The sequence below is a fragment of the Gracilinanus agilis genome, chromosome 5, assembly GCF_016433145.1.
Source record: "Gracilinanus agilis isolate LMUSP501 chromosome 5, AgileGrace, whole genome shotgun sequence".
NCBI lineage: Eukaryota > Metazoa > Chordata > Mammalia > Didelphimorphia > Didelphidae > Gracilinanus > Gracilinanus agilis.
This window is the reverse complement of record NC_058134.1, coordinates 223,270,611-223,297,794: the sequence shown is the minus strand read 5'-3', so window position 1 is coordinate 223,297,794 and position 27,184 is coordinate 223,270,611. Positions and strand designations below refer to the sequence as shown.

The 27,184-nt window shown below is 41.3% G+C and overlaps 1 protein-coding gene across 1 annotated transcript in view; it reads right to left on the bottom strand.

Moving 5' to 3' along the window:
• Positions 1 to 380: 380 nt before the first annotated feature.
• The window catches only part of CRY1 (cryptochrome circadian regulator 1), a 55,638-nt gene continuing 28,834 nt past the window's right edge, over positions 381 to 27,184 (bottom strand). The window contains exons 2-14 of the mRNA XM_044677242.1: positions 23,903 to 24,011; positions 16,988 to 17,130; positions 14,240 to 14,424; positions 12,598 to 12,686; positions 11,604 to 11,744; positions 11,204 to 11,515; positions 5,852 to 6,003; positions 5,458 to 5,660; positions 5,262 to 5,357; positions 4,229 to 4,318; positions 2,310 to 2,381; positions 2,138 to 2,235; positions 381 to 1,010 (exon numbers count right to left, since the gene is read on the bottom strand). Coding sequence (XP_044533177.1) covers positions 2,138 to 2,235; positions 2,310 to 2,381; positions 4,229 to 4,318; positions 5,262 to 5,357; positions 5,458 to 5,660; positions 5,852 to 6,003; positions 11,204 to 11,515; positions 11,604 to 11,744; positions 12,598 to 12,686; positions 14,240 to 14,424; positions 16,988 to 17,130; positions 23,903 to 24,011 — 1,690 coding nt within the window. The 3' untranslated portion in view covers positions 381 to 1,010. The remainder of the gene's footprint in view (positions 1,011 to 2,137; positions 2,236 to 2,309; positions 2,382 to 4,228; positions 4,319 to 5,261; positions 5,358 to 5,457; positions 5,661 to 5,851; positions 6,004 to 11,203; positions 11,516 to 11,603; positions 11,745 to 12,597; positions 12,687 to 14,239; positions 14,425 to 16,987; positions 17,131 to 23,902; positions 24,012 to 27,184) is intronic.

Here is a 27,184-nt window from a genome sequence, read left to right as displayed (position 1 = left end):
GCTATCATTGTCCTTTCTAAGATGCAGCCCCCCAAAATGGAAATAACCCTGTTCCCTCTGCCCAGAGACCCAACTTCCAATTCCTTTTCCTTCTTCAAGCATCCTGGCTCTTGAGGCAAGCTATGGAGCTACCATTAGTGGAATGGTGAAGAAAGAATTAGAATGGCGACAAAGACCATAAAAATCACCAGGTTAGATAAAGGGCCAATGCTCCAAGGTGAAATGTCAGATTTTTGCTATTCAGAGAAATGCACAAGGTGAGACTGATTATAAAGCAGTGAAAATGTGTTCACGTGGGCTCTGCGGCTTTGGCCTCATTGCTTTCTCATCATGAGTCCCTCTCCCAGACCCTCCAAAACAACAACTCACAAAAGCGTGTCTTTGTGTTTTTACTTTATTGACAAGGCCACTTGAGCGGTAAACAAAAAAATAGAGATATAAGGAAATGTGATGTACAAATGATGCTTTGCACAAGTTTGGACAAACACTGGAGCACATAAAGTTTTTAAATATACATGGCTAGGTTTGGGGCGCTCCACTCAACAGCTATGATTATACATATTTTCTAAATTTTTTTTTTATCAAAGTATGCAAAGTTGGATCATACAATGAGGTCAAGAAAACAGTGCCTCAGAATGTTAACAGAATCTTTTCAGAAAGTCTGAACACATCCGTGTTTCCTCTGTACCTGCTGGAAACTCCCAATTTTACATCAGTGACGACTTTTACTTTTACCATACATGAAAGATTATCAAAAATATATTGAGAAGTCTATCACTAATCATGGATATTTCTATTTACATTAAACAAATTCAGTCCCAAGTACTTTATATACAAATTACACATTTGCCCTTTGTGAAATTCAATAAAAAGTTAAAAACCATAGAAATGCCACTAGAAATAATATGTTTCAAAAATGTAACTGGTTTCCGTCATAAAGAACATTTTGAAATAATTTATTGAAAGAGTATTACTTTAAACTCCAATTACAACTGCCACAGCATTTCTTCCTGAATGGAAAGGGAAAAACAAACAAGAGTTTTGATTACAAGAAACTCACTACAGCTATTGCCATCTTCTATGCAATTACACTATCATGTGAGTACTCGTCTAGCAAGGCCTGGCAGCATCTCCCAAACCCGAGCAGTCGTCCCTTTCCTCAAAGGGGCTTGTAAATCCATTTAGATCAAGAAGTCCCTAACATGTGGAAAACTAAACTAGAACAGAAAGGTTTGAGAAATGGCTTGGCAACCTCAAATAAAAGGGATGCCATAAGATGGGACACAATTACCTAATAAGGTGGTTAATCTATACATACATCTACCAAGTCACTGTCACAGGGGTTGGGAGAAAAGAAAGATAGCTCTTTTATAGTCATTTAAATCCAGATTTTGTCTTGGAGGCCAAATGAAAGCGAATGAGTTACCCATCCCAAAGCTATTTTACATAATCAAACACATCAAGACTCCCTAAAGTTCTTGAAATACTGGAAGTCTACTAGAGTTGCAAATCCTTAAACTGCCGCCATTTATCCCTGGAATAAGCAAACCACTTAAAATCAGAATGGAAGGCAGAAAGGAGTTCCAATCATAACCATTCTTGCCAGTGCTGAAGAGTCATCTGAACTCCCTTCTGAGTCTTAGATGAGAAAAGGACCAAAGGAAGGCCGACTTGGGATGTGGGTATGACTACTACTGCTGCTTTATATCAAGGCCAGTATTTCTGCCTCTACTCCCCTCCCCCCAATCGTTTCCAAACTCTAATACATATCTTTTTCTAAAGGGGTGGAATAAATGAAGGAATCTAGAAAAGTTAAATTAGAGTCTAGTAGGCACCCTGGAATACCTCCTAAAACTAGAACCCCAACCTGTTTTATAGTCACACAGTCAAGAGGAGGAGAAATGGGATGGTTTGATCACTGTTTTGACATACTTATTATTGCCAGAAAATCAGGACCTGCAAGTTTCTTGCTTTTTCTACTAACAGACCATACTGTGTCATTTCCAACTTTATGACTTAATTTGTGATGACCCTTTCTCATATGCCTCAGTTTTCAGTCTGTCCAATAATGAGCCTGTGTCCATTTTCCGTTTTTAATTATCATAGAAGGAGAATAAATGAAGGTCTGTATCAATACCTAGTTTGTGCTCTGTCGCTGAACTTTTGGGTTGATGCTCTGAGTCTCCTCTTCTTGCCTAGGACGCTTCCCGCCACCGACCCCGAGGGAGCTTCTTCCTATACATTTAGAGATGGAAATTTAGGACAGAAAAGGCAAAGAGAGCATTACACTCATTCTGCTTGCTTCTTACCTTGCTTTAACATGTAAGCCTGCTGATTGTCTTCATGAGAATAATGTGAAATACCACTCCCCTGAGAGTAACCTATTTGTGTTTAAAAACAAGAGACATTACTTGAGCTAAAGGACTAACTTGATGCCCAGGCTACCAGGTTCCTTATGAGGCAGAGATAAAATCCATATGACCAAAAATTTATTTATCCAAATGTTGAAAACATTCAAATTCAGCCCTTTACCAATGTTCAACCAGAGAAGCATTATGGATAAATTCTTCTCATCTGAGGAATATTGAAATGACAAATAACAGAAAATAGAAATACACAAGTTTGGGAGGAAATTATGGGTATTATAAATTGTGATGGGGGTGCAAATGTACTGTTTGTCACTCTTTTCCTCAACTTAACCTAATTCTCTTTTCCAGCCCTAGAAAAGAATCATTTGATTTCAGTAAATGTTCTAGAATTTTCCTTAACATATCAAATTCCTTTAGATAAGCAATACAGAAGAATTAGTCACATTGATCTCTCTGCAAAAGTCTTGGTTATTTGTCTGAAAAAGCAATTAGTGGTTTTGCATGTGTAGGCAAATAGCTCACTTTTCCTCTGTTTTCTGGTGAACCCTGACAATTAATTTCTTCATGTACTTTATCTCTGAAAAGGTTCTGAGCTAAAATCTATTATAGTGGGTTAAGACTCACTATATTTTGGCACAAGGGTACCTTAAAACACCCAATGTACTGGTTATTCCTCCTCTAATCAGGAAAAAAAAAAAAGAGAATGCATTGTAATGAAAACATATGCACACTGTACAAATTTAATGCATGAGATGGTAGCTGGAAATTAGCCACAGCCAATTAAGATGGAGAAGAATGCAAAAAAATCTTTCCAAAGATCTGCCTGTGAGGAAAATTCACAACCAAACAAAGGTCAGAAGAGAACACAAAAAACAGAACAGAGAATTTTGATCAGATCAAATTAAAAAGGTTTTGCACAAACAAAACCAATGCAAGTCTCAGCTGGGGAAAAGAATCTATCAAATGTCTGATAACCAAGATATACAGTGAACTGACACATATCTACACTCTAGAGCTATTGGCTAATGGAGAAGTTAAAAGGATAAAAACAATTTTCAAAAGAAATGCAGCCAAGTGACAGCTGCATGAAAAATGCTAGATGGCTAATAACTGAAATGCCACAAAAACAACTGAGGTTCCAGCATACAACCTCTGAAACTGGCCAAGATGACAAAAGCCAAAGTTGGTGATGGAGAAGCTGGAGGATGACAGGCACTGGTGGTCGAGCCAGAAACCTTCTGGACAATTTGAAATTGAGCTAGAAAAGAGACCAAATCGCTTAGAGCCTTGGCAGTCCGAGTGCTCTTCTGGTGGATATTTACTCTAAAGAAGTCAAAGACAGAGTAAAAAAAAAATACATAAAAAGGCCCTGTTTCTACCATATTTACTGTAGTCCTTTTTTGTAGTAGAAAAAAATCTAGAAACATATTGATTGGGGAGTGTGAAGGAACAGTGAAATGAAGAATTCAGAGAAATTTGGCAGGGCATTGATAACTGAGAAGGGAACAGAATCGACAGCAGAATATACACAATGGCTGCAGTAATGCAAGCAAAATGATATGAAAAGCACCAGCATTTGAGTCAATAGAAGACAAGATCTGGACTCCAGTGGATGGCCCTGCCCTCAGGCACAATGCAGCCTGCTAGCAGGCTGGCCTGTTCTGCTTGGTTCTACTTTCTGCCAAAGGAAGGCTCTGTGTATGGATCTCTATACCTTTGGTCATGTTCCTTCCTTTCTCTAGTGTCCACCTTACTCTCTGATCAACCCTCCCTTTGCCTACTTAGCTCTTTTGTGGGCTTCCAAGAGACCCCACTCTGTGAGGAATTCTGAAATGGTTAAAAGGTGTTCTTTGAAATACCTGGTTGCTGAACACCACTGGTTCCTGTAGGAGGCTCTGGGAGCACACACGCCTGAAGTATCTGACCATCACTGGCACCCACTGGAGCTCCTACTGACAAAAATGCCAAATTCTTACGAGAATATTTAGGTTTTTCTTTTTCATTCATTCATTCATTCATTCATTCATTCATTCATTCATTCATTCATTCATTCATTCATTTTTAAAACCCTTATCTTTTGTCTTAGTATCAATTCTAAGACAGAAGAGTAGTAAGGGCTAGGCAAATAGGGTTAAATGACCTGCCTAGGGTCACACAGTTAGGAAGTGCCTGGGGCCAGATTTGATCCCAGGTTTTTCAGACTCCATGCCTGGCTCTCTATTCAATGTAATACCTAGCTGCCCCAAAAATATTTAGTTTTTTTACGGAGCAGATACCATTCTATTATTACAGTATGTGAATATTTGGAAAACAAAAGAAATACTACATTCATTTTATTTTGATACTTGATTGAAAGACTATTGTCAACAAAAATTCTAGAAATTTTAATGTTCTTTTTAAAATTAGGACCCCCCTCAATGTAGACTTGTTCTTAAAAGTCTCAACTCAATTAATTAGTCACCAGCTATTGTTAGTTGGGTGGGCATGAACATTTTAAAGATTTTAATAAGCCCTTATTTGGGCATTCACTTAGTATATTAATATAGTGATATTTTACATCATAGAAATGCTTTTTATCTTCAGTTTGCAATAAAACCCCATTTACCCTAAGCTAACCTATATTTGTAGGACATTTCTATGAATTTGATCAGCAACCAACAATTACAAACACCTCCACTATGTACAAAGTCCTGTGTTCTCTTCCCAACAGTCGAGGGACCTGTGGATACATTAGATGGTGCCAGGGTGAGGAAAGCTGTTTTTTACCCTCATATATTTCCTTTCAAGGCAGTTTTTTGGCAAAGAGCCATGAGACCAGTAATCTCTGTGGGGCTGCCGCCTGGACCACACCTGAATGAGGTGGAGTTTCCCAAGACACACATGCACACGTACCTCCACCACTGCTACAGCCAGGAATGTTTTCTCCAGGTGTGTAGCCCATGAGGCTACCATTGCCATTTGGGTTAGAGGGCACTGAAGCAAGAAGACCTGTTGGGAGTGAAAGAGGGGAAGAATTTCCTGTTAAAATATAACCAAGAACCAGGCCAGAGTCACATATCTGGCTGCTTCTAGACAATCATAGACATACCCAGTCCTCTATATCGAGATAGCTGCTGATAGATCTGCTTCATCCTTTCAATATTCAGGCGGCTGGCCTCAGCGTGGTTCACCATCGGCTTAGGGTAATTGATTCCAATCAAACACTTTGCCACCTTCTGGATACCTTCTGGTGCATTCCAGGGATCATATATATATTTTGCAGGGAAGCCTCTTAGGACAGGAAGGTAGCGTCTTTGGGTGAGAACAGAGGAGAGAATAAATATTAAAGAACGGTCCTGCTACAGAATCCTAGCCAATTCTCAACTTCCCATCAGGGAGCAGAGCCCCAGGTGTGCTCCCCATTGCTCAGGGCAGCCTGCTAAGAGTTAATCACAGGGAGGAAGGAAGTCTTCCTTGATCCTGAAGTGACCTCTGCTGGTTACCTGATATAGTCTCCATTGGGATCTGTTCTCCTACCAAAGCCAACAGGACAATAGCAGTGGAAAAACTGCTGGAAAAAGGAGCTGCAAGACAGCCACATCCAGCTTCCTGCATTGATACTCCAGTCAGCGTCAAGCAGCAGCTCTTCAAAGACCTTTAGAAACAACAGCAGAGCATTAATGGAGCCCTCGGAGGGGCACATAGGGATTGAACAGTCATCTTTGTTTTGGGAGAAGGAAAAAAGTCAAAGTCTTATGAGGCTTCCAGAGGTGGCTGCTGTGTCCCACCTCTCTCCACATTCTGAATTACAAACCCACTGGGTCATTCTGATTAAGGCCCAATCACACTAGCTGTCTCCATGATTCCAGATGATAGAAACTGCCATGGGGAAGATCGTTTTTATATTGTTAAAAAGGCACTTTGACTAAAAACAAAAACAACAACAAAAAAAAGGCCCGCCCACTCCTAGGACTCCAGTTATGACAGATGACTTCCTCGCTCCTGTCCTCTCTCCCCAAACCCCTTTGTTCCTATCCTCTGCTTCCTCCTCCAAAAGAGGCATTTCCTGGGAGCTGCATACAGAAAACCACAAGCAGTGTCTAGCTGCCTCTCACATTTGCTCACTTTATATATAAGCAGAGGGTTGTCCATTCATGGGACTGGCAAGAGTGACATCCATCCTCTTCAGATGCACAGAAAAACAGGGGATCTTCTTTTGGTCTCTCCTTTCCCCTCCTAACTCTTTCTTCTCCTTTATGCTCATTCTTTCTCCACTCACCACACAGACACATTCTCATATGTATGTATATACCATATACGCACTTTTGCTCCAGCTCCCATTCCTCTTTACAGCACAGTCTCTGACAAAGTTTTTTCCTCTGTTGTTGTCACTGTTGTTTTCCTGATCCACTGGTGGGCATTTAAAATGTGTTGGAAATCTTGCCAAAGTAACTTAATTTTCTTTTTGAGGCAGGAGTATTAGAGTGGCTGACTGGGAGGCACAGGGCAGGATTCTTGAGATATTCATAGGAACAAGAAGTTAGAATTTGGGATAGGGGACTGAAAATGACGATAAGGGGAAGAGCCAGTGAGAGAGGAGACCCCCATCAGCTATAGGTGAAAAAGTTATTTCACTTTTTTTTTTTTAAATAACCCTTACTTTCTTAGAATCAACACTGTGTATGGCTCCAAAGCAGAAGAGTGCTAAGGGCTAGGCAATGGGGATTACGTGACCTGCTCAGGGTCACGCTGCTATAAAGTGTCTAGGGTCAGATTTGAACCCAGGACCTCCCATCTCCAGGCCTAGCTGTCTATCCACTGAATCTAAATAAACCCATATCACTTCCTCCACAGGGTTTGTGAAGAAAAGGATTCATCACTGCTGCAGCTCTCTATTTGTGAATTGTTATTATTATTAATATGCAGCATTGACTAAGAGAATAATCACAGCAGCAGCTAGCATTTCTAGAAAGCCTCCTCAGTGGCAGGCCCTGAGCTCAGTGCTGTCCAAGTATCAGCTCATGATAACAGGAATGATGTCAGCTAGGACAGGGTGGCCCAGAATCTCAACCCCAGCCCTGCTGAGCTAACCATTTTCATCAATGATTTGGCCAGAGGTACAGGCAGTGTGCTAATCAGATCTTCAAATGATGAAATACTAAAGGGAAACACTAATATAAGACATGATGGGATGGGGACTTTTAGAGCTCACAGTAGCTTTGAACAACCTCCAAAACAAACAAAACACACTCAACCCAATTAAATGTTAAAATGTTGCGCTGAGGACTGAAAAGCATCTAGAAATTGCTGCACAAGTACAGGAGGGCGATCCGGCTGAATGGTAGTTCATATGAAAAATACTCGGGGGGCTTTATAGGTCCCTGGCAGTTTAGAGAGGAGTGATGTTATGCTGGGTGTGGGGAAGGTAATCCTGAGGAGAAGAACCTGTGGAGAGGAGTGCATCTGTCTGTAAATGCCTGAGCAGCTACTGCATGAAAGTAAGAAAAGAAAAATTAGAATAAGGAGTGGAGCTGATTCTGACAGGGAAGAACTTAACATATTAGAGTTTCCCCAAAGGGGAATGGGCTGCCTCATGAAACAGGGGCATCTCTGTAGCTGCCTGGGTTCCAATACTATCCTGATGTCAGGAGGGGCAGTCCTGGCCAGATGACCTTGGAGCTTCCTGCCAACCCAAATGTCAATTTCTAGGACTGGGAATTTAATCTTCTCTCATCACTAAACATACCAGACCATGCATCGAGGTCTATGCTTTGAAGCTCTTGGAAGATGGGGCCAGTAAGCTGAGAAGCCTGATGGCTGCAGGGGATGGGGCGTTGGCCACTGTATGTGGCCATTTCCCTATAACTTCTGGCTCTATTTGGTATACACATCTTGTAAAATGAGGCTTTCTGAATCAGCAGATTGGACTGAAAGAACTGGGGATATATTATTATGGAGAAGACTGAGGGTGTGGCAGGAGAAAACAGCACGGTATCTTTCAAGTATTTGAAATGCCATATGAAGAAGAGAGATCATTCTGGTTCTCTTCCCATGGAGGTCCCAGCAGAGGCTGGGGGATTACTTTCTTGGGGTTGGGGGAAATTACAGTCTCAAATATGATTTTACTCATCCAGAGCTATCATCATTACTGAGAGATTTATCTTGAGATGTGCTATTATTCCAACTTTTTCATGTGAGAAAATCTATTTGGTGACTGATAATCTTTTGGATATATTCTAAAAAGTGAAATTATGAACACATTGGGCTTTCCTTCTGGTACAAACCTTCATCACATCATGCCTTGCCCACTGTAATAGCTGCTGGGGTGGTCTGCTTGCCTCATGCCTCCCCCACTGTGTCATTTGAAATGGATGTAAACCCCAGGAGACTACAACTCCCAGAATTCTCTCTGCTACAACTTCCCCTGACACCTCCCACTTCCTTTGTGGGAGGTGTTAGAGAAAGTATAAAAGGGAAAGTTTGGCACCTTTTTTTCTGCTCTCTATGTGGGAAGCTCCGTTCTCTACCCTGAGACCCTGATCTCTCTCTTGGCGCCTTTTCCCCTTTCTGTCTACCTCCTAGTTTTCCCTAGACCTTCCCTTTTCTAATTAAAATAAAACCTAGCGATGCTTATGGAGACTTCCGGGTAAGATGGCGGCAGAGTAAGGAGCAGCTGCTCGATCTCTCCTGACCGAACCATACAGGACCCCTCAAGGGGAAATAAAAACGAGTCCAGAAGAAGGAAGGAACCCCACAACAGGGCGCAGCATTGAAGGTACGCAGAATCGGGGCATTTCCACACTTTAAAGGGGTGAAAAAGCTCTCACTAAAACATGAGAGGAAGAAGCCCCTCCCCCACCCCCCACAGCGCACACCTCTCACAACGCCAACGCACAAGCGGGTAAACAGGACTGGGGTAACCAGATAATCACTGGCAGCCCCGGGGGCCTGTACCTGTGTGCTGCAAGATGAGGGACCCCAGGTGGCTGGGGGGCGCAGGGACTTTCCCCCCAGCGTCCACGTGGGTGAAGGCACTGCCTCAGGCCTGGACAAAGGCCCCTAAAACACTGCCTTTCCCAAGCGCTGAAGGCGTCGCCTCAGGTGCGAATAAAGATCTCCAGCCCACGGACTTTCACTACCTTCTGCGGAAAGGGGGGGGGGAAGGCAGGCCCTAAGAGCATCTGCGCAGGCAAAGGCAGTGCCCTAGGCTTGGATAATGATCTCCAGCCCAGGCTTGGACCTCCAGTGAGGACCCCGTGTGCGGGCTCTGGTCTGCAGTGGAAGCAGCCCCAAAGACTGCTAAAGGAACCTCGAGCAGAGGGGCAGACCGGGAACTACCAGGAGGCCTGACCCCGAGGACAAGGAGACCGGAGCCCCCTGGAGCTTGCAAGGCCCAGGCAGACCCTGAGTGCAAAGACAAAGCTGAAAAGGGGCGGGGCCAACAATGGCCAGCAATAAGGAAGTCCAGAAGAAAAAGATCATCAAGAGAAACTCTGGAACACTGGACAACTTCTACACAGAGAAAATCCAGACAACAGAGGAGGGAAAACAAAAACCCAAACCTCCCCCAAAAAATGAAAGCTGGTCACAAGCTATGGAAGAATTTAAAAATGAAATGCTGAGGAAGATGGAAGAAATCTGGCAAGAAAATAACAGTTTAAAAGGCAGAATTTCGCAACTGGAAAGTGAGACAAGACAACTGAAGACCAAAAATGACCAGATTGAAAAGGAAAACCAAAAAATTATAGCCGAAAACCAAAACATTAAAGCCGAAAACCAAAACATTAGAGCCGAAAACCAAAACATTAAAGCCGAAAACCAGTCCTTAAAGGCTAGAATCGAACACTTAGAAACCAATGATCTCTCAAGACAACAAGAACAAATAAAACAAAGTCAAAAGACTGATAAAATAAAATAAAACCTAGCTATTCAAACCCTAAAGTTGCTCTCAGATCATTTATTTGAGCCCCTGAAGGGCTCTGGTCAATATCCCCCAGCCAGGGCTGGGGATAGCTACCTTCCTTTCCCTTCCTCTCTCCTTTCTCCCATTCCTCCAATCCTCCTACCCACCTCTTCCCTAATCACCTCACACCCCTCAGTTCGTCCTCCACTGAGGAGAGAAATGTAAAGCACTCTGTTTGGCTTTTAGAGACCCTCCTGGCCTGGCTCCTTCCTGCCTTCCCAGTCTTCCTACACATTCTTTCCCCATTCCATATTCTGTGGTCTGGAACACGACAGGCCACCCTGGGGTTTTCAGGAGGCCTAGAATACTCTCCCTTCTCATCCTCATTGCCTGGCTTCCCTGCCTTCCTTCAGGCCACACAGGTTTTATCCCATCTTCTCCAGGAAGCCTCTCCTGATGATCTCTGACGTTAGTGCTGTCCTCTAAGACTCTTTCTAATTTGTCTGGTAAACATCTCATGTGTATAGAGTTGTGTGCATGTTGTCTCCCCCATTAGACTATCAGCTCCTTGAGGGCAGGAGCTGCTTCTTTCTCTTTCTATGCACCTTCTGTGCTTAGCACAGTGCTTAATAAATGAATTCTGACTAGACTTCAAACTCCTGAGTTTCTAAGTCTAGGATTCTCAGTCATCTTAGACTTGTAGCACCTCAATACAGAAAGGACCTTATAGACCTAGTCCAACGCCCTCATTTTATAGGTTGAGAAATGAAGGTCCACAGAGAGACCTTTTCCAAGGTCAGACATTTGGCCTGTGACAGAGCTCTAGAGCCAGAACTTGGTTTTCTCTTGACTTACCAGTTCAGTGATCTAAAGAAAACTGCCTGCTGGTGTGGAATGGGAATCTTTGAGTGCTGAGTTAAGTTGAGGTTAGTTTAATAAAGAGATAGCTCACCTTCATTCCTTCCTCCCAGCTAATCCATAGGTCCCCTCGTGTCAGGAAGCAGGCAACTGCATGTCTGGCCAAATGGTGAATCCAACCTTCCTGACGCAGCTGGGTCATGATGGCATCAATCCAGGGGAAGCCTGTCCTGCCTTCAGCCCACTTGGCTAGTGCCTCGGGGTTCCTATCCCAGGGAATCTGAACACAGATGGGGTTCCCTTCCATTTTATCAAAGCGTGGGTTGTTTGTAGCTGCTGTGTAGAAAAATTCTCGCCACAAGAGCTGCCCATAAAGGGAGAGGGGAGGTGAACTGTTCTTTTTTACCTGGCAACAAGAAAGCAGAATGTCATGAACATCTTGTCACTGGATTGGCTGATGGCTAAGCTCAGAAGACCACAATGGAGGGACCCACCTTCTTGTAAAGGTCAGTCAACTTGAAGTAAAATAGGCGACAAGACAAACAGCCAAATCGCAGGTAAGGACTGAGTCCTGTTGGGCTTGCCAGAAGAGAATTCGCATTCATTCTTGGTCTTTCAAAGTTTGCTACCCAAGCCTAAGTCACAAAGAATTCCACACTTAATTGTTTTTTCTGCATGTAGAGAAGTGTTCAAAATCATTGTTTGATGCAGCTGATCTTGGTGGGTAAAAGTCCCTACAACAGCTATCTAGGCCATGTTAGTAAAATGTTAGCAAGAATGGCAGACAAGAGGGTGACACCTCTGTTTTGGCAATACCACCTGGCTCACCCTCTTGGGAAAGCAGAACTTCCCACATGGGGTTGAGTCTTCTTTAATTATCTCTGAAACGTTAGCCTATCTGATGAGGTCGTGGTTAGGGACAAGAAGGGAGATGGCTTCCCTCTGGTCAGGAATACAGATCCTGGATATCACTTAGTGCACAGAGAGCACAAAGTGACAGGTCAGAAAGATGAGCACTCACATGGGTAACCGCAGCTCAGGGTTAAGGGGATGGACCATTTTGCACAGTAGAAATCAAGGTAGCTAAAATCCTTACTGCTCAACCTAGCTTGGCTTTGCCTAGTCAAGTTCAAAGGCTCTCTCTTTTAAACAGTAAACCCTTAATTTCCATCTTAGAATTGGTATTAAGTATTAGTTCCAAGGCAGAAGAGCAGTAAGGACTAAGCAATTGGGGTTAAGCAACTTGCTCAGGATCACACAGCTAGGAAGAGTCTGAGGCCATATATATAAACCCAGGACCTCTTGACTCCAGTTCTGGCTTTCTATCCACTGAGTCATTTAGCTGCCTAAGTCCAAGCCATCTTAGAATTCTCTGCTCATATCATAGGAACCTGGCATCCAGTATCCCTGCCCACTTTTTTTTTTTAATGGAGGGTGAGAAACCGTTCTTAAAATGCTAGTTTAGCAAGATAGCAGTGATCACCATACTTTTCTTTCTAAATGTCTCTCCAAGCGTGTGAGGGCTTCTGTTTCCCCACCAGGCCACACTGCAGAAGGTAAACCATCTGTATCAAAGCCTATGGAAACAGAAAAGGCATCTTTAAAAGCCAGGAAGATAGTCAGAGACAAGAGGAAATATGTGTTCCACATGTAGCAGCACATAGCACAATGCCTGGCACATAGTAGGTACTTAGCAAATGTTAAATGATTAATTGTTGTAACCTCAGCAATTATATGGATACAAACAAAGGACTTTTGTAAAGCACTTTAATGCTTGAAAAATTGCTCTAAATAAATATCATTTGATTCTCACAGCTATCATGTAACAAAAATATAACAGGTATTACTGTCTCTACTAAGTTAGAGAAACTGAGATTTGGATCTCAGTGGTCACATGGTTACTGTCAGATGTGGGATTTGAATTTAGGTCTTTCTGATTCTACCACTAGCATTCTATTCATGAAAAGAAGTTGCTGAATAATGATGAAGACTCCTCTCTTTTTCTTCTCCCTACTATTTCAGTTGGGGAGCTCATTCGCTCCCAAGGTTTCAATGCTTATTTTGATGCTGATATTTCTCGGTTCTACACTCTCTCTTAAGTTCTAGTTTCACATCTCCAACTAACTACTGAACACTCAGAATCAGGTGCCCTTAAACTTACTCTGTCCAACACTGAGCCCATTCTTTCCCTCTTCATTGCTACCTCCTAGCTTCTCCAGCCTCCTTCAAGTTCCAGTTAAAGGCCTGCCTTGTGCAAAAGACGTTCCCACCTTATTGCTAGTGTCTTCCCTTTCAGATGATGGTGACAAACAATCCTGCATCTACATAGTCTGTTCAGAGCTGTTTCTGTGTTGTCCCCATCAGAGTGTGAGCTCCTAGAGAGCCTCCTTGGTGCTGGCCCAGAGTAAACACTTAGTTAAGGAAAGCTTGTTGGCCCTGTCCTTTAGACCTGCATTTGAAAGCTGTAAGGCTGTGTCACACCTCACATAGCATACAGATACAGACACCTACAGTGAGAACTTGTTAGCTTCAGACTTGCATTGAACATTTTTCATTTTCCTTATTTGGCAGATGTGGTCATTGGTGAGATGACAGAAGGTGGATGTTGTGGCTGAAGTCTACCTCTTAAATCCCATAGTTAAAACTGCTGATTTAAAATTTTTTATTCTATGCATTACATCCAAGAAAATGGGCATTCTTGCAACATAGCTGAAGAGAAGGAAGATTATACGAGAAGCTGCAGCTCTATTCTGGCCAGTGTTTAGCACAGTGCTGACACACAGAAGGTGCTTAATAAATGTGTATTGATTGGCTGGTTGGACAGCTGCTTTTCCTTTTAAGTATGTAACTTCAATTTAGAGCTTCTCAAGTGTCTGCTTGTCTATGTCTCAATCTCTTTTTTCTCTGAATTTTTTAAAAAAGATGTCACAATGACCTTCTTTTCTTTCTTATCTTTTGCAGCGCAATCCCTCCTCACCTCCTCCACCAATCCCTTGTCAGAAAAAAGAAAAGGAAAACAAAACTTTTGTAACCAATATACATAGCCAAGAAAAAACAATTCCTATATTGGCCTCACCCAACCTCATTCTGGCCCCCTGTGTCCTTCAAAGTAGAAACTGCTTCAACACACCTAGTTCTTCTAGTGAGGGCACACCATATTTTTCATCATGTTCATCTGAGAGAGGAGTCACACACTTGTGCATCACTTCAGGTGTGATTGTCTCCACTGGAGTCGCTAATGGTTCCATTTTGCTGATCAGAGTTTGGAATCTTTTATATGTCAGAGGTGGTTGTCCACCATTCAGTTCTATGATCCTGTTGTATAAGGGGAAAAAGTCTGGCATTAGTATAAAAAGAGAATAAATCTATTTTAGTATGAATTTTTAAAAACTGATCCTCAATAAACTTTTGGGTCATCTCCAGCCAGATATAAGAAAAAGAAATTCATTCACAGTAGTTAGTAAGAATCTTTAAATGATACCTAGAATGGACATATTCAGGAAGGAGATGCCTATGTGTGGCATACCTTTTGATCCTATCCTGCTCCCTCTTAACTTTTCTCCAAAAACATAAAATTAAAATTTGTCTTTCCCTTTAGAATCTATTGACTCATTTAACCAGCTAATCTCACCATCATTCATGGTTCAGATTCTAACTAACATGTGACATTTAGAAAGGTCTCAAATCAATCTACCTTTCTTCATTACATACACAGTCACTGAAAGTTCATTATCAAAGGTATCTGGAATTGCAGATACAAATCAGGACATTTGGTAGGTCAATACCAGAATTATTTTTGACTGTAGTTATTTTTTCAAAGACATGGAATAAATTTCTTTGGTATAAAGTAAGCCAACTGCAGACTGGTAAGGCAAAAAATTTGTAGTACTAATTTGTGAAAATAAGCATCTGACTAAAGGTTAAATTCATCTAAAGAGCTTGAGGAATTATAAAATTTCTGTACTGTATGCGCTGTTATTTTGTACTTCTTAATTCAAGAGATACTGATTGGCTTGCTACTATCAATCATGAACTCTACTAAGTAATGTAAAGGGACATATTTTATGACCCAGGGTCAGTCCCTTCTCCCCCAGGAGCTCATTAGTTTATTAGGGCAAAATACATTTACACAGATTTGAACCTTATATGAGATACCTCAAGGCAGAATATGCCCAAACATTCAATGAGGTACAGACAAATCCTACTGTTGGTCAGGATGGATTGATCACTCTGGGTCAGAAAGAAGTGGCCACAGGTTTTACATGACTGTACATGTAAAATCTATATCAGATTGTTTACTGTCTCAGGGAGAGGGAAGGGAGGGAGAGAATCTGGAACTCAAAAAAAATTTTTTTTAAATGTTAAAAATTGTTTTTACATGTAATTGGGGAGAAAATAAAATAATATTCCATTTTTTAAAGTGGCCACCTGCTGCTCTGAGATTGCAGCCAGCAGGCAGGCAAATAGGCCTACCATAGAAGGCCTACCATGGCCTTATGTACAGCAGCTGGTAATTTCCTTTCAGCCAAGCAGATGAATAGTACAGTCCCTGGTTTAGCTGCATGATGAGATATTCCCTGAAAGCTGACCTTGGATTTCTGATGATGGCATTTTTCTGGATGGGAAGGAGTCTGATGGGCAGAGAGGAGGGGGGGCAGGGCATTCCAAGCAGGGGGAATAGAAGGGACAAAAGTGCAGAATGAGATAGGAATGTTTAAATCATGCTTAAGCACAATGCCTGACACATGGCAAGTACTTAATAAATATTCACACATTCATATATATATATATATAAACCTTTACCTTCCATCTTAGACTCAATACTATATATTGGTTCCAAGGCAGAAGAGTGGTAAGGGCTAGGCAAGGGGGGTTGTGCCTAGGGCCACACAGCTAGGAATTGTCTGAAGTCACATGTGAACCTAGGACCTCCTGTCTCTAGCCCTGCATATAGTTTTTTTGTTTTTTAATTTAATGTACTTTCCCCTCAATTACATGTAAAAACAGTTTCCAATCTTTTTCAAAGAATATTGATTCTTGAATTTTCTCCTTTTCTCCCCTCAACCCTCCTTGAGATGGTAAGCAATCTTATATAGATTTTACATGTGTGATCATGTAAAACATTTTCCCATATTAATCCTTTTATGGAAGGAAACACAAATTTAAAAAAATTAAGAAAGTAAAAAAAAGTTTGCTTTGGTCTGGGATTCAGAATCTATCAGTTCTTTTTCTCTGGAAGTAGATGGCATTTTTTAAAATGAGTCCTATGGAATAGTTTTCCTGAGAATAGCTAAGTTATTCACAGCTGTTTACTGTACAGTATTCCTATTGCTGTGTTTTACAATGTTCTCCTGGTTCTGCTTCTCTCGCTGCATTAGTTTATATAAGTCTTTTCAGGTTTTTCTGAGCTCTCCCTGTTTTTCATTTCTTTCTTTCTTTCTTTTTTTCTAAAACTCTCACCTTCCATCATGGAATCAATATTGTGTATTGGTTCCAAGGTAGAAGACTGTTAAGGGCTAGGCAATGGGGGTTAAGTGACATGCCCAGGGTCACACAGCTAGGAAATATCTGAGGCCAGATTGGAACCCAGGACTTCCCATCTCTGGGCCTACTCTCAATCCACTGAGACATCCAGCTGCTCCCTTGCTTTTCATTTCTTACAGCACAATAGTATTCCCTTATAATAATTTACTATAATTTACTCAGCCATTCCCTAATGACTAAAAAGCAATGCTTTAAATATTTTTATACATATAGGTCGTTCTCCTTTATGGTGTTTTTTTTTTTTTTTTATCTCTTTAGGATACCAACTTGTTAACTGTATTTTTGGTTAATCACCATTTGAAGTCACGTTTTAAGATCCTGCCACAGAACTTACTTGTCTAGGTCATACAGAGTATGTGAAATTCGTACAATGACTTCCACTCCTGCCTCACTGGCCAGTTTCTTAATAGCTGCATCTCGTTCCTTCCCAAAGGGCTCAGAATCATATTCAATGGAAAGCTTAGCAATGTTCCATTCCTAAAATCAAAGAAGGCAGACAAAGCAAATAGATTTCAGTAAATTTTTTCCCATTGCAATAGTAAAAGAAATACAATTAGGAAAAATCCTTCTGCAAAGAAACATTCTGACTACTATTAATTTGTATTGACTCATTCTGTTGAATTACTTTGAAGGTCTCTACAAACTTGCTCCCATTTCCAGCTGATCTGGTGATCTTACAATTACCTCAGGCAGTAATAAGTGGGAGCATGCTCTGATATCTACAAGGTTAACATTCACTGAAACTTTATCTCTCACAAGTGTTTTATCTCAAGGAACACAGGGGATGGGATAGATGGATGAAACAAGCCTAAATCTTAAAGGGCTGCCTCAACAAAACTGACAGACGGCTCACCAGATCTCCAAAGGAAGCAAGAGAAAACCACAAGCATGTGAAACCAGAACACGCCAGGAAATGTCCTAGGTCAGACTAGAGGTCATAGGTCAGTCACATTCAAGAATGACATCCTATGAGGTTGAACACACTTATTTGACATTTTGTTTTGAATAATGATACAATGAGGATAATATCAGACATTTATCTCAAGAATGAAATGAAGATTCTATGTATTAAAAGGATCGGAGGGGGGCAGCAAGGTGATGCAGTGGATTGAGAGCCAGGCCTACAGTCAGGGGATCCTGGGTTCAAACCAGGCCTCAGACACTTCCTAGCTATATGACCCTAGGCAAGGGCCTTAACTCCCCACTGCCTAGCCCTTGCCACTTTTCTGCCTTGCATTGGTTTCAAGATGGAAGGTAAGGGTTTAAAAAGAAGAAGAATTGGAATGTGGATTCTTCATACCCACGTTGGAGAATCAAAGAAATGTCAGAACTCGTCTGGCCCAAATTATGAGCTCCCATTTACATCACCTTTGACAAGTCATTGGGCAGTCTCTAGGGCAGGGGTCGGCAACGTATGGCTCTCGAGCCACATCTGGCTCTTTCCGCAGGAGCCATAAAGTCCATTTTTTTTTTCACGCGCTGTTACAGGAGGGCGCACTGTGAGCATTGTACGGCTCTCACGAAATTACATTTTAAAAAATGTGGCGTTTATGGCTCTCACGGCCAAAAAGGTTGCTCATCCCTGCTCTAGGGGATTCAGTACCTCTCAACCAAGATGATCATTTAATTTTGGACAATGATAATCATTTCAACAGTTTTCTTTCAGTAAAGGGTCTGCCCAAAGTTGAATCACATCTTTCTAAAGATCCAAAGCAGATCCATTAGACATCCTAAGTCCCAGGAAGCCAAAAGTTCCAGGACACTCTATTAATTCAAAGACTGAGAGTTGAAGGTTTCTTTTAACATTCAGAATATCTGGTGGGTGTTCCTTTTGGCCACCATATGGGAACGAAGTTACAGAACAAATGTTCAATTTGGCTTGGGTCCCACATCCCTCAGGTGTTTACTATTCCTGTTGCTTAAGTCTATTTCTTTATCTCTGTCCCTCTCACACAAACACCAAGTCAGCAAGCCTATTCCACATAGAGCTGAACAACAGTAGCTTTCACTCATGTTCACCCCAAACCCCCAATATTTAGAGACAAAATTTGGAGAGAGTGACATTAGTACCCCACTGCCATTGCTGGATGTAGTCAGTCAACAAGTATTTATTAAATGTTTACTATATGCTGGAAATCCAAGCAAAAACAGTTTCTGCCCTCAAGGAATGTACATTCTAATGAGGAAAGACAATATGTAAAAGGAAGCTGGAAGGAAGGGTGGAGATGACGGAGAGATCCAGGAGTACAGCCCGGTGGAAATGAAGGAATGGCTGGGCTGGGTGCCCTCATTAAATGGAGGTTCTGGGAGGCAACATTTATTAAGCACCTACTATATGCTAGGCACAAAAGCTTTTACAAATATGATCTCATTTTACAAGAGGAGCCATCCAATGGGGGACAAAGGGGCAGAAAATATTATGAATTCCAGGGTAGAAGTGACTGGTCAAGATGAAGAGCTTTCTAGGATATCATAGAGAAGGCCAGAGTGCAGCTTGGTGGCCCCTCCTACCTCCTCACCAACTTACCTCCGTTATTCAGAGTCCATTCTGTTAGGATGAACATCTTATCATTTTATCTCTCCTTGTATACTCATCCTTATCCAGCTCCATCAAGCCCCACAGCTAGTTCCCATTTTCCCCAGCCCTTCCATTCCATGATGGCTTTTGGAATTCTCAATGATTCATAACAAACTCCCTTTTGTTCTATATCTTTTAAGTTTACATTCTTGTCATCTTCATAGGAAAACATGATCTCCTGGACATTCTCTCTAGGGTGGGATGTTCCTCCTTTCATGCACTTTGAAACATTGGGTCAAGATAAGGAGGGGACTGTTTCTTTGCTTACCATTGCCACATTGCAGACTCCCTGCTCTGCAGTTTCTACCTTAGAGCCTCTCTCAATTTCCTGAGATCCTAGGAACTATAGTAGACCAGCAGCCTCCAGGCCAGCCACCTTTCTTTCTCTGTGGTTCAGTATCTGGATCAATCTTCCTTTCTACCCAACCAACCCTTCCTACCCAACCCTGTTCTTATAATTGGGAGCATCAACATTTGTGACAATAGTGTAGATCTCACTGATGATGGTGTCACTTCCAAGATCATCGGCTCTGGAATTCCTCTTTCTGACCCAAATTTCTTGGCCATCCATCTCTCCCTTTACCTCCCATTTCCTTTCTAAATCTATTATTTATCAAACAAGCAATCACTAAACATTTATTAAGAGTCTCTTCTGGTAGGTGCTGTTGGTACAAAGACAAAAATGAAACAGTCCTTGACCTCAAGGAGCTTCTATTCTCAGGGGACAGGGTGTTATTTGTAAGAGCATATAGGCCGATGTAGCCAGATTACAGAGACCATGGAGAAGAATAAAGTATAAGAAGAATGGAAAGATCAGAAGGGGCCAACCTCTTCAGGGTTTAAATGCCAGAGTACTTTATATTTGATTCCTTAGGTCACAGGGAGACACTGTAGTTTGTTGAGTGGATGAGTGATAAGGTCAGAAACAAAAAATCTTTTTGTCAGTTGAATGGAAGGACGAGAATGATGCAAGTTGACCAACAAGAGGCTATTACAATAGGGTAAACAAGAGATGAGGGCTTCACTATATTCCAGGGCTGCTAAGTGACTGTACAAATAGAGGGAGAAGAGGATATATGAGAGAAGCCATGAGGTCAAGAGGAAATAACATGGCCCTCTGAGGAAGAGCAAGGAGGCAGCATGTGCTAGGAAAGTTGCCACTAAAATCTTGACTACTATTCCCCCTCAGACCCTAAGGGAGTTAGAACCCTATACCCAAGAGATTGGGAAGAATAATGCTTCCAGCCCATTGCCTGTAGCCATTATACAGGAAGTAGTCCCAGGGGAGATACAGCCTAGCCACAGTTACCAAAGACCCAGAAATGAAAGTTCTTGCCACCAAAATCCTTGGTTATCAGAAACATATCATTTTTTCAGTGAAGTTGACATTAAAGAAGCAGCCTGACCATGGGACCTTCTACCAGAATGGCAGCTAAAACATTCTCTATGTGTTGTCTCCTCATTAGAATGTAAGCCCCATGAGGGCAATACTCTCTGAGTTTTATATTTTGTATTTCCAGTGTTTATTTAGCACAGTGCTTTGCCCACCAGGAAGCTTTTAATAAATGTGCTACCACCATCCCCATCCCGCCATGTTTCATTTTTTCATTTCTGCCTGAATATGTGTGGCAAGTATGAGGAGGTGACGAACCCTAGTTTATAATAGGAAATTTGGGAGTAGGAAAAGATGAGGAATTCTGATTTAGACAAGGAAAGAGAAGGTCTTTCTATCAGTGTAGGATTACCCTGTGGAAAAGGGATCAGGTCCATGTTGGCAAAGATGTGGCACACATGCCCCAGCATGCTAGAGGGGACTGCTCCATTCCCCCCACTCCACTGAGCCTAAGGATAATGTTCACATGCCCCTCCCTCTGCTGTCTGGAGTAATGTGTGTGGAGGGGGTGCTCATATACAGCTTGAAGGCACAATTCAGGCATGTGATCTCTAAAAGGTTTGGCAACACTGGATTAGGCTCATTTTGCTCAGCTCCAGAGGCCTAGAACAGGGTGGATACCACAGAGAGGCAAACAAGTTGGATGTCACAAATTCTTAACACTCAGAGCTGCCTCAGGAGGGTGGGTGGCTGCCTCCCCTAGAGATCTCCAAGCAGAAGACAGGTGACTACTTGACCAGAATGTTACAGTAGGGATTCCTTCTCTTCTAATTCTGAAATTAAATACATCTCTATTCTATATCCCTTAGGACCCTGCTTTTAATTTTACTCTGTACTTCTTCCCTGGGTGATTCCATCATTTCCATGTATTTAAGTGAAATAAAGTGTATAAAGTAATAACTCTTACGTAATCCTCTCCTCTATGTAAATGACTCCCCAAATCTATTTTATTTTTCATACTCCCATCCCATGTCACCAAGTGCCTATTGCACATTTTCACCTGAATGCCCCATTAGCATCTCAAAATCAATATGTCCAAAATGGAACTCATCATCTTTTCCCCTAACTCTACCCTTCTTCTTCCATATCTGTACCATGGAGACTGTAGTGTCCAAATGTGGTAGGTCTACTATCAATGACAATAGGAATAACTTCCTTCAGCAACCCAGACAGATCTGTCCCTCTTAAAATCTATTTATTATTTTCTTTCCAGTTTTACCTACAAATGCTTTCAGAATAAGAGGCTCAGCTGGGCCAAACACCTAGCTAGTTTTTGGCAGGCTTATTTTCCTCTTAACTGTTGCTTTTGGTTTTTTGAAGGGAGGCTTTGTTCACTATTCTGTGTGATGTTCTCCACTTGACAAAAGGGTGCTTATGCTTGCCAGAGTGGCAGCCACATGCCCTCAGATTCCTCACTATGGCCATGCTTCACACTGGCTATACTACTTTTTTTTTTTTTAAACCTTTACCTTTTGTCTTAGAATCAATACTAAGTATTGATTCCAAGGCAAAAGGGATAGGCAATGGGGGTTAAGTGGCTTTCCCAGGGTCACACAGTTAGGAAGTGTCTGAGGCCAGATTGGAACCCAAGTCCATCTGACTTCAGACGGGGTGCTCTATCCCCTGTGCTACTTAGCTGCCCCCTGGTTATACTTCTTTAAGAAATTCTGGTAAAACTCAATGTCTTTATTTTTGTTCAGTTCTCATTTTAAAAAATTAATAGCTTGCTTAAGCAGTTTGGATTGGGATTGCCATAATCATCTTCAATAGCCTTATCCTTTCTTTTATTTTGTATTGGTTTTGATGAACTATTTGGATACAAAGCTATTAAAATGACAACAGGAGAACTTAAACTCCAAAGAAAACATTTTGCCCATTTTGTAGATGGCTTTAGACAGGGCTAGATGCAAAATGAGATTTAGCCCAGAGACAAACCCTCTATCAAAAGTATAGGAACATGGCCAACACCTGCAGCTTCTGGAGCAATATTAACCAGGAAAAGATTGACTACTTCTTGACATTTAACTAATACAACAACCATTGAGAACAGCAGCTTTCATTACTGGGTATTTCCATCTAAGTAGTAAATTGGCAAAGGAGAGTCAAATCATATTATCAAACCAAAGAAATCAGAGATAAGCCTCACGTGGCCCAATATTTTTAATACAATGATATGTGTGTGTGTGTGTGTGTGTGTGTGTGTGTGTGTCTGTCTGTCTGTCTGTCTGTCTGTCTGTCTGTCAGTGCAGGAGTACCATACGCAGAAAGTTAAGCCAATTTGCAAACTGGTAGGCAGGATCTACCTGACTCAACAAAATAGTTTGAGACTTTAAAAAATTCAACTTAATCATATCTTTGAAAACCAGTGAATTAAAAAATAATCAATTTCAAGTGTAGTGAGTTTTGATGAAAAGTTTTTTATGAATAATTGTACTGCAATACACTAGCCCATCCATGCATGGCTAAGTTTATATAACTGTTCTTGATACTCTTTCTACATGAAACTCTTCAATGTAACTGAAAGTGGGACTCATGAATAGACACAGTTGTGATCAAACTTGAACCAAGGCCAGAATTCATTAGTGAAGGCTTTGTCAAGGAATCAGGGGTGAGGAAGAATGGTGGGAGGGGAGGAGAGAAAAGCTACTACCAATTAGATCAAATCTTTTCCTTGGCAAGCAGCAGCCTAGGGAAGGCCTTCTGGCCCTATTTAACACTTAAAGATAGCTCTGTCAACAGGGAGAGAATAGTCATACCTTTCCTACTTCACCACATGAGGAGTAGAAAATTGCCCTGGGGCCAGGTAAACAGTTGGAAGAAGATTAAGAGAATCAGAGGCATATTCCAGAGAAGCTGAACATTGTGAACCTCAGTTTCCTCATTTGAAAAATGAGGATAATAAAATCTGCACTATTTCTCTCAATGATTTTGTGAGGAAAGTGTTTCACAAATCATAAAACAATATACAAATGTGAATTATTATTGTTATTGGGGTAAAATGAAAGGGAAGGAGTCAAATAGATAAAGATAGTCAATTCTAACAGTATCAAATTGTAGATTTGAACAAAATTCCCTACTTCTCTGGGACTGGCTTTCCTTCTGAGTAAAGGAAAGCAACTGGCTGAGATAATCTAAAATTCTATGAATTAAGTAATTCATCAAAACAATTTCTACTTTCTAAACTTTTGTATTTAGCTAAAACTTATACACTCAAATAGAATATTTTCATAGCTGAGAGTAAGAATATTAATGTATATGTCCAATGTTTTAAAATTTACCTTGAAAAGTCGAGGAAACACATCTGCTGGCTGTCCACGAATGACGAACAAACGAGAATTTAATTTTCTTAGGTTGGCATCGAGATCTTCGAGACATTGAAGCAGAAATCTAGAAAGAAGGAATTATTCGTTTTAAAAAGAACTTCTGCTGCATTACAGGAGATCTAGAAATGCAAACTACAAGATGTTAACACAGCCTAGAAATCACACTTAAAAATCTAAAATTAGAGGCAAGTAATGTTAAGAGTGAATAATGTGCTGGATGTGGAGTCAGGAAGATCTGAGTTCAAGTCTGACCTCAGACACTAGCTATGCGACACTGGGCAAGTCCCTTAAATTTCTCTCAGCTTCAGTCTCCTCATCTGTAAAATGGAGATAATAGCACTGACATTCTGAAATTATCATGAGAAGCAAATGAGATATCTGCAAAGGGCTTTTAACTTCTAAAGTCCTACATCGAAGTTAACTTATAAAAGCAACAGTAAGACACTCCCAGAATTAGAATGGGTTGCTACAATTTTTTGTCACTGGAAAGGTACAAATCCAAAGTTCTCAACATAGTATTTAAATGTCACAAATGTTTAATTTGTCAACACAGAACTTCAGTAAAACAAAATCCTGAAGAGAACAAAACAGAATTTCAAGTAATAAAACCAGTTTTGATATGTATGTCATGAAAAGTCTAGCCTTCCTTCTACTGGAAAAGACTTGGGGTTTCCTAGTCATGGCAAAAGATTCCACAGATATATCTAGCAAAACTAATCCCAAAATCTACCAATTGATCCAATAAGTATTTCTCCAGTCAGTACTTAATGGTTACTCTGTCCAGAGTGCTAGGGTTATTACTCCCTAAAATAGCCTCTTAGCTTTTCATAAATATGCATCAAGGGATAGAGTTCCTTATTTTGATTTGGAAGTCCTCTTAGAGGGGGATTGCATATTCTTCTTCCTGAGAGCAGGAGTGCACAGATACAAAACAGTCCATCTGACATAGCCATTATTTCATCCTCATTCTGTTTTTTTTTTAACTTTAAAGAGAATTTTTTGGCCTCATATTCCACTCATCTTTTCTCTCAAGGGATGTGTAGGGGATTCTATCAGTGTCATATCACTTCTGGGGGGAAGAGATGCTTTCAGCACCAAAGAATTTACATTCTGTATAATTATCTATAATCAAGTTTAACTGCCAGGCAGTTAAAGCTCAACTTGGGGTTGGATAAGAGGAAAGGCACTTGGCTAAAGGATATAATTACCCTGACAGCCATCTGACAAAAGCCCTTGGCTTTGGACCCTTGGCCTTGGACATTGATCTCTGATCTTGGAGCATTGAACCGTGGATCTCTGACAGTGGGTCCTCTGATTCTCTCTGAATTCCCCCTAGATATTTAGACATCTGAACCAACATTAGATATTTAGGCATCCGGGCCCGGGTGGGAACCGGGAAGAGGGAAAGAGAAGAAGCAGAGGGAAGTAAGGGAGGTATTTCCTGACAGCTGTAGGACTGATATAACAACTGGCAATAAGAAGCTGAGAGGGATCATCAATATCTGTATCAATCGAGCAGATTGCTTTCTCTGGTTTGGCCTTGGCCAAGCTGAGCCAGAGGAGGTGAAGAACAAGAGCTCCAGCATTACTGAAACAGCCTACAGTCCTGAGGGATTAGTGATCACAGCCATTAGTGACAGGGTCTTCTATCCCCAATCTGTTCCTGATTATTCCTTTCCCTTATTAACATCTATAGGTAAAGTTTATTAAGTACCTTCCTGAGTAGTTATTACATCACAACTCTTGGGGAGGGAGCAACACAGTCAGATGAAAATGTTATCCAAGGCTAATAGAACCCAATATTAATAATCAATCCAACTCCAGGTGGGACCTGAAAGGGTTACCCATCCACCTGACCTTTAGGGATCCTGCCTGGGTGCTGTTATTAAGAAGGGGCAGTTATTATAACATCCAGCTGAGTGACAGGACTCGGGTGTCCCTACACCAGCTATCAAGGGAATCCAAGGCACAGCTTCCTTGATTAATATACCCTATAATAGCTATAATAGTAGACAAAGATACCTTCTTTATAACAGCAAGGACACTTGAGAGGTTAGATAGATGGGTAACCTTTCCAGAAAGAACCACAGAGGTTTGCAGAGATTTGTGATCTCCAGTTCTCAGCCTCTGAGTCCAGAGCCCTCCTTCAATGTAGCTGTGAGGGGTATATATAGGGTGGGGCCAACTGATGTTTGCCCCTGGCTCACAGCACCTGGGAACATTCCGAATCTCTCAACTGCAATCCCTGTCAGTCAAGGTGGCATCCATCTCTTCCCAGATTATTGAATATAACACCTATTATGTGCCGGTGCTGTGCTAAGCACTTTTACAAATGTGATCTCATTTGGTCCTCACAAAAACCCTTCGAGGTAGGTGCTATTATTTTCCACTTTACAGATGAGGAAACTGGGACAGAGGTTAAGTGACTTATCCAAGGTCACACAGCTAGTGTCTCAGCTTGAATTTGAACTCAGGTCTTCCTGACTCCAGGCTTGACACTCTTTCTACTGGAAAAAAACAGGCCAAACACACATGAAATAATGAGAAAACAAGTAAGTATTATTCTGAATGGGAGTTTAGAGAAGGGAAATACCAGTGGGAGTTAAGGTGTTTACAGAGAGGGACAGACTATAGGTGTTTTAAACAAAATATTACTAAAACTGTTACACCTCAGATTCCTTGATAGCCTATAGGCAATAATGGAAGACTGCTACCATATTCTATAGTTGTTAAGAAAGGAGGCAACTTGCACCTGAAATTGTATGTACTTGGTCTTAAGGCTTTTAGAAGACTATTTTCTCTAGCTCACTCTGAAACCAATTCCCTAAAATAGCCTCTTAGCTTTTCATAAATATGCATCAAGGGATAGAGTTCCTTATTTTGATTTGGAAGTCCTCTTAGAGGGGGTTTGCATATTCTTCTTCCTGAGAGCAGGAGTGCACAGATACAAAACAGTCCATCTGACATAGCCATTATTTCATCCTCATTCTGTTTTTTTTTTTACTTTAAAGAGAATTTTTTGGCCTCATATTCCACACATCTTTTCTCTCAAGGGATGTGTAGGGGATTCTATCAGTGTCATATCACTTCTGGGGGGAAGAGATGCTTTCAGCACCAAAGAATTTACATTCTGTATAATTATCTATAACCAAGTTTAACTGCCAGGCAACAAAGCAGGGTAAAGAAAAACACCCACTCAAAAGAAGCATTTCTTTGTTTGGCAGCCACATTTCTAAA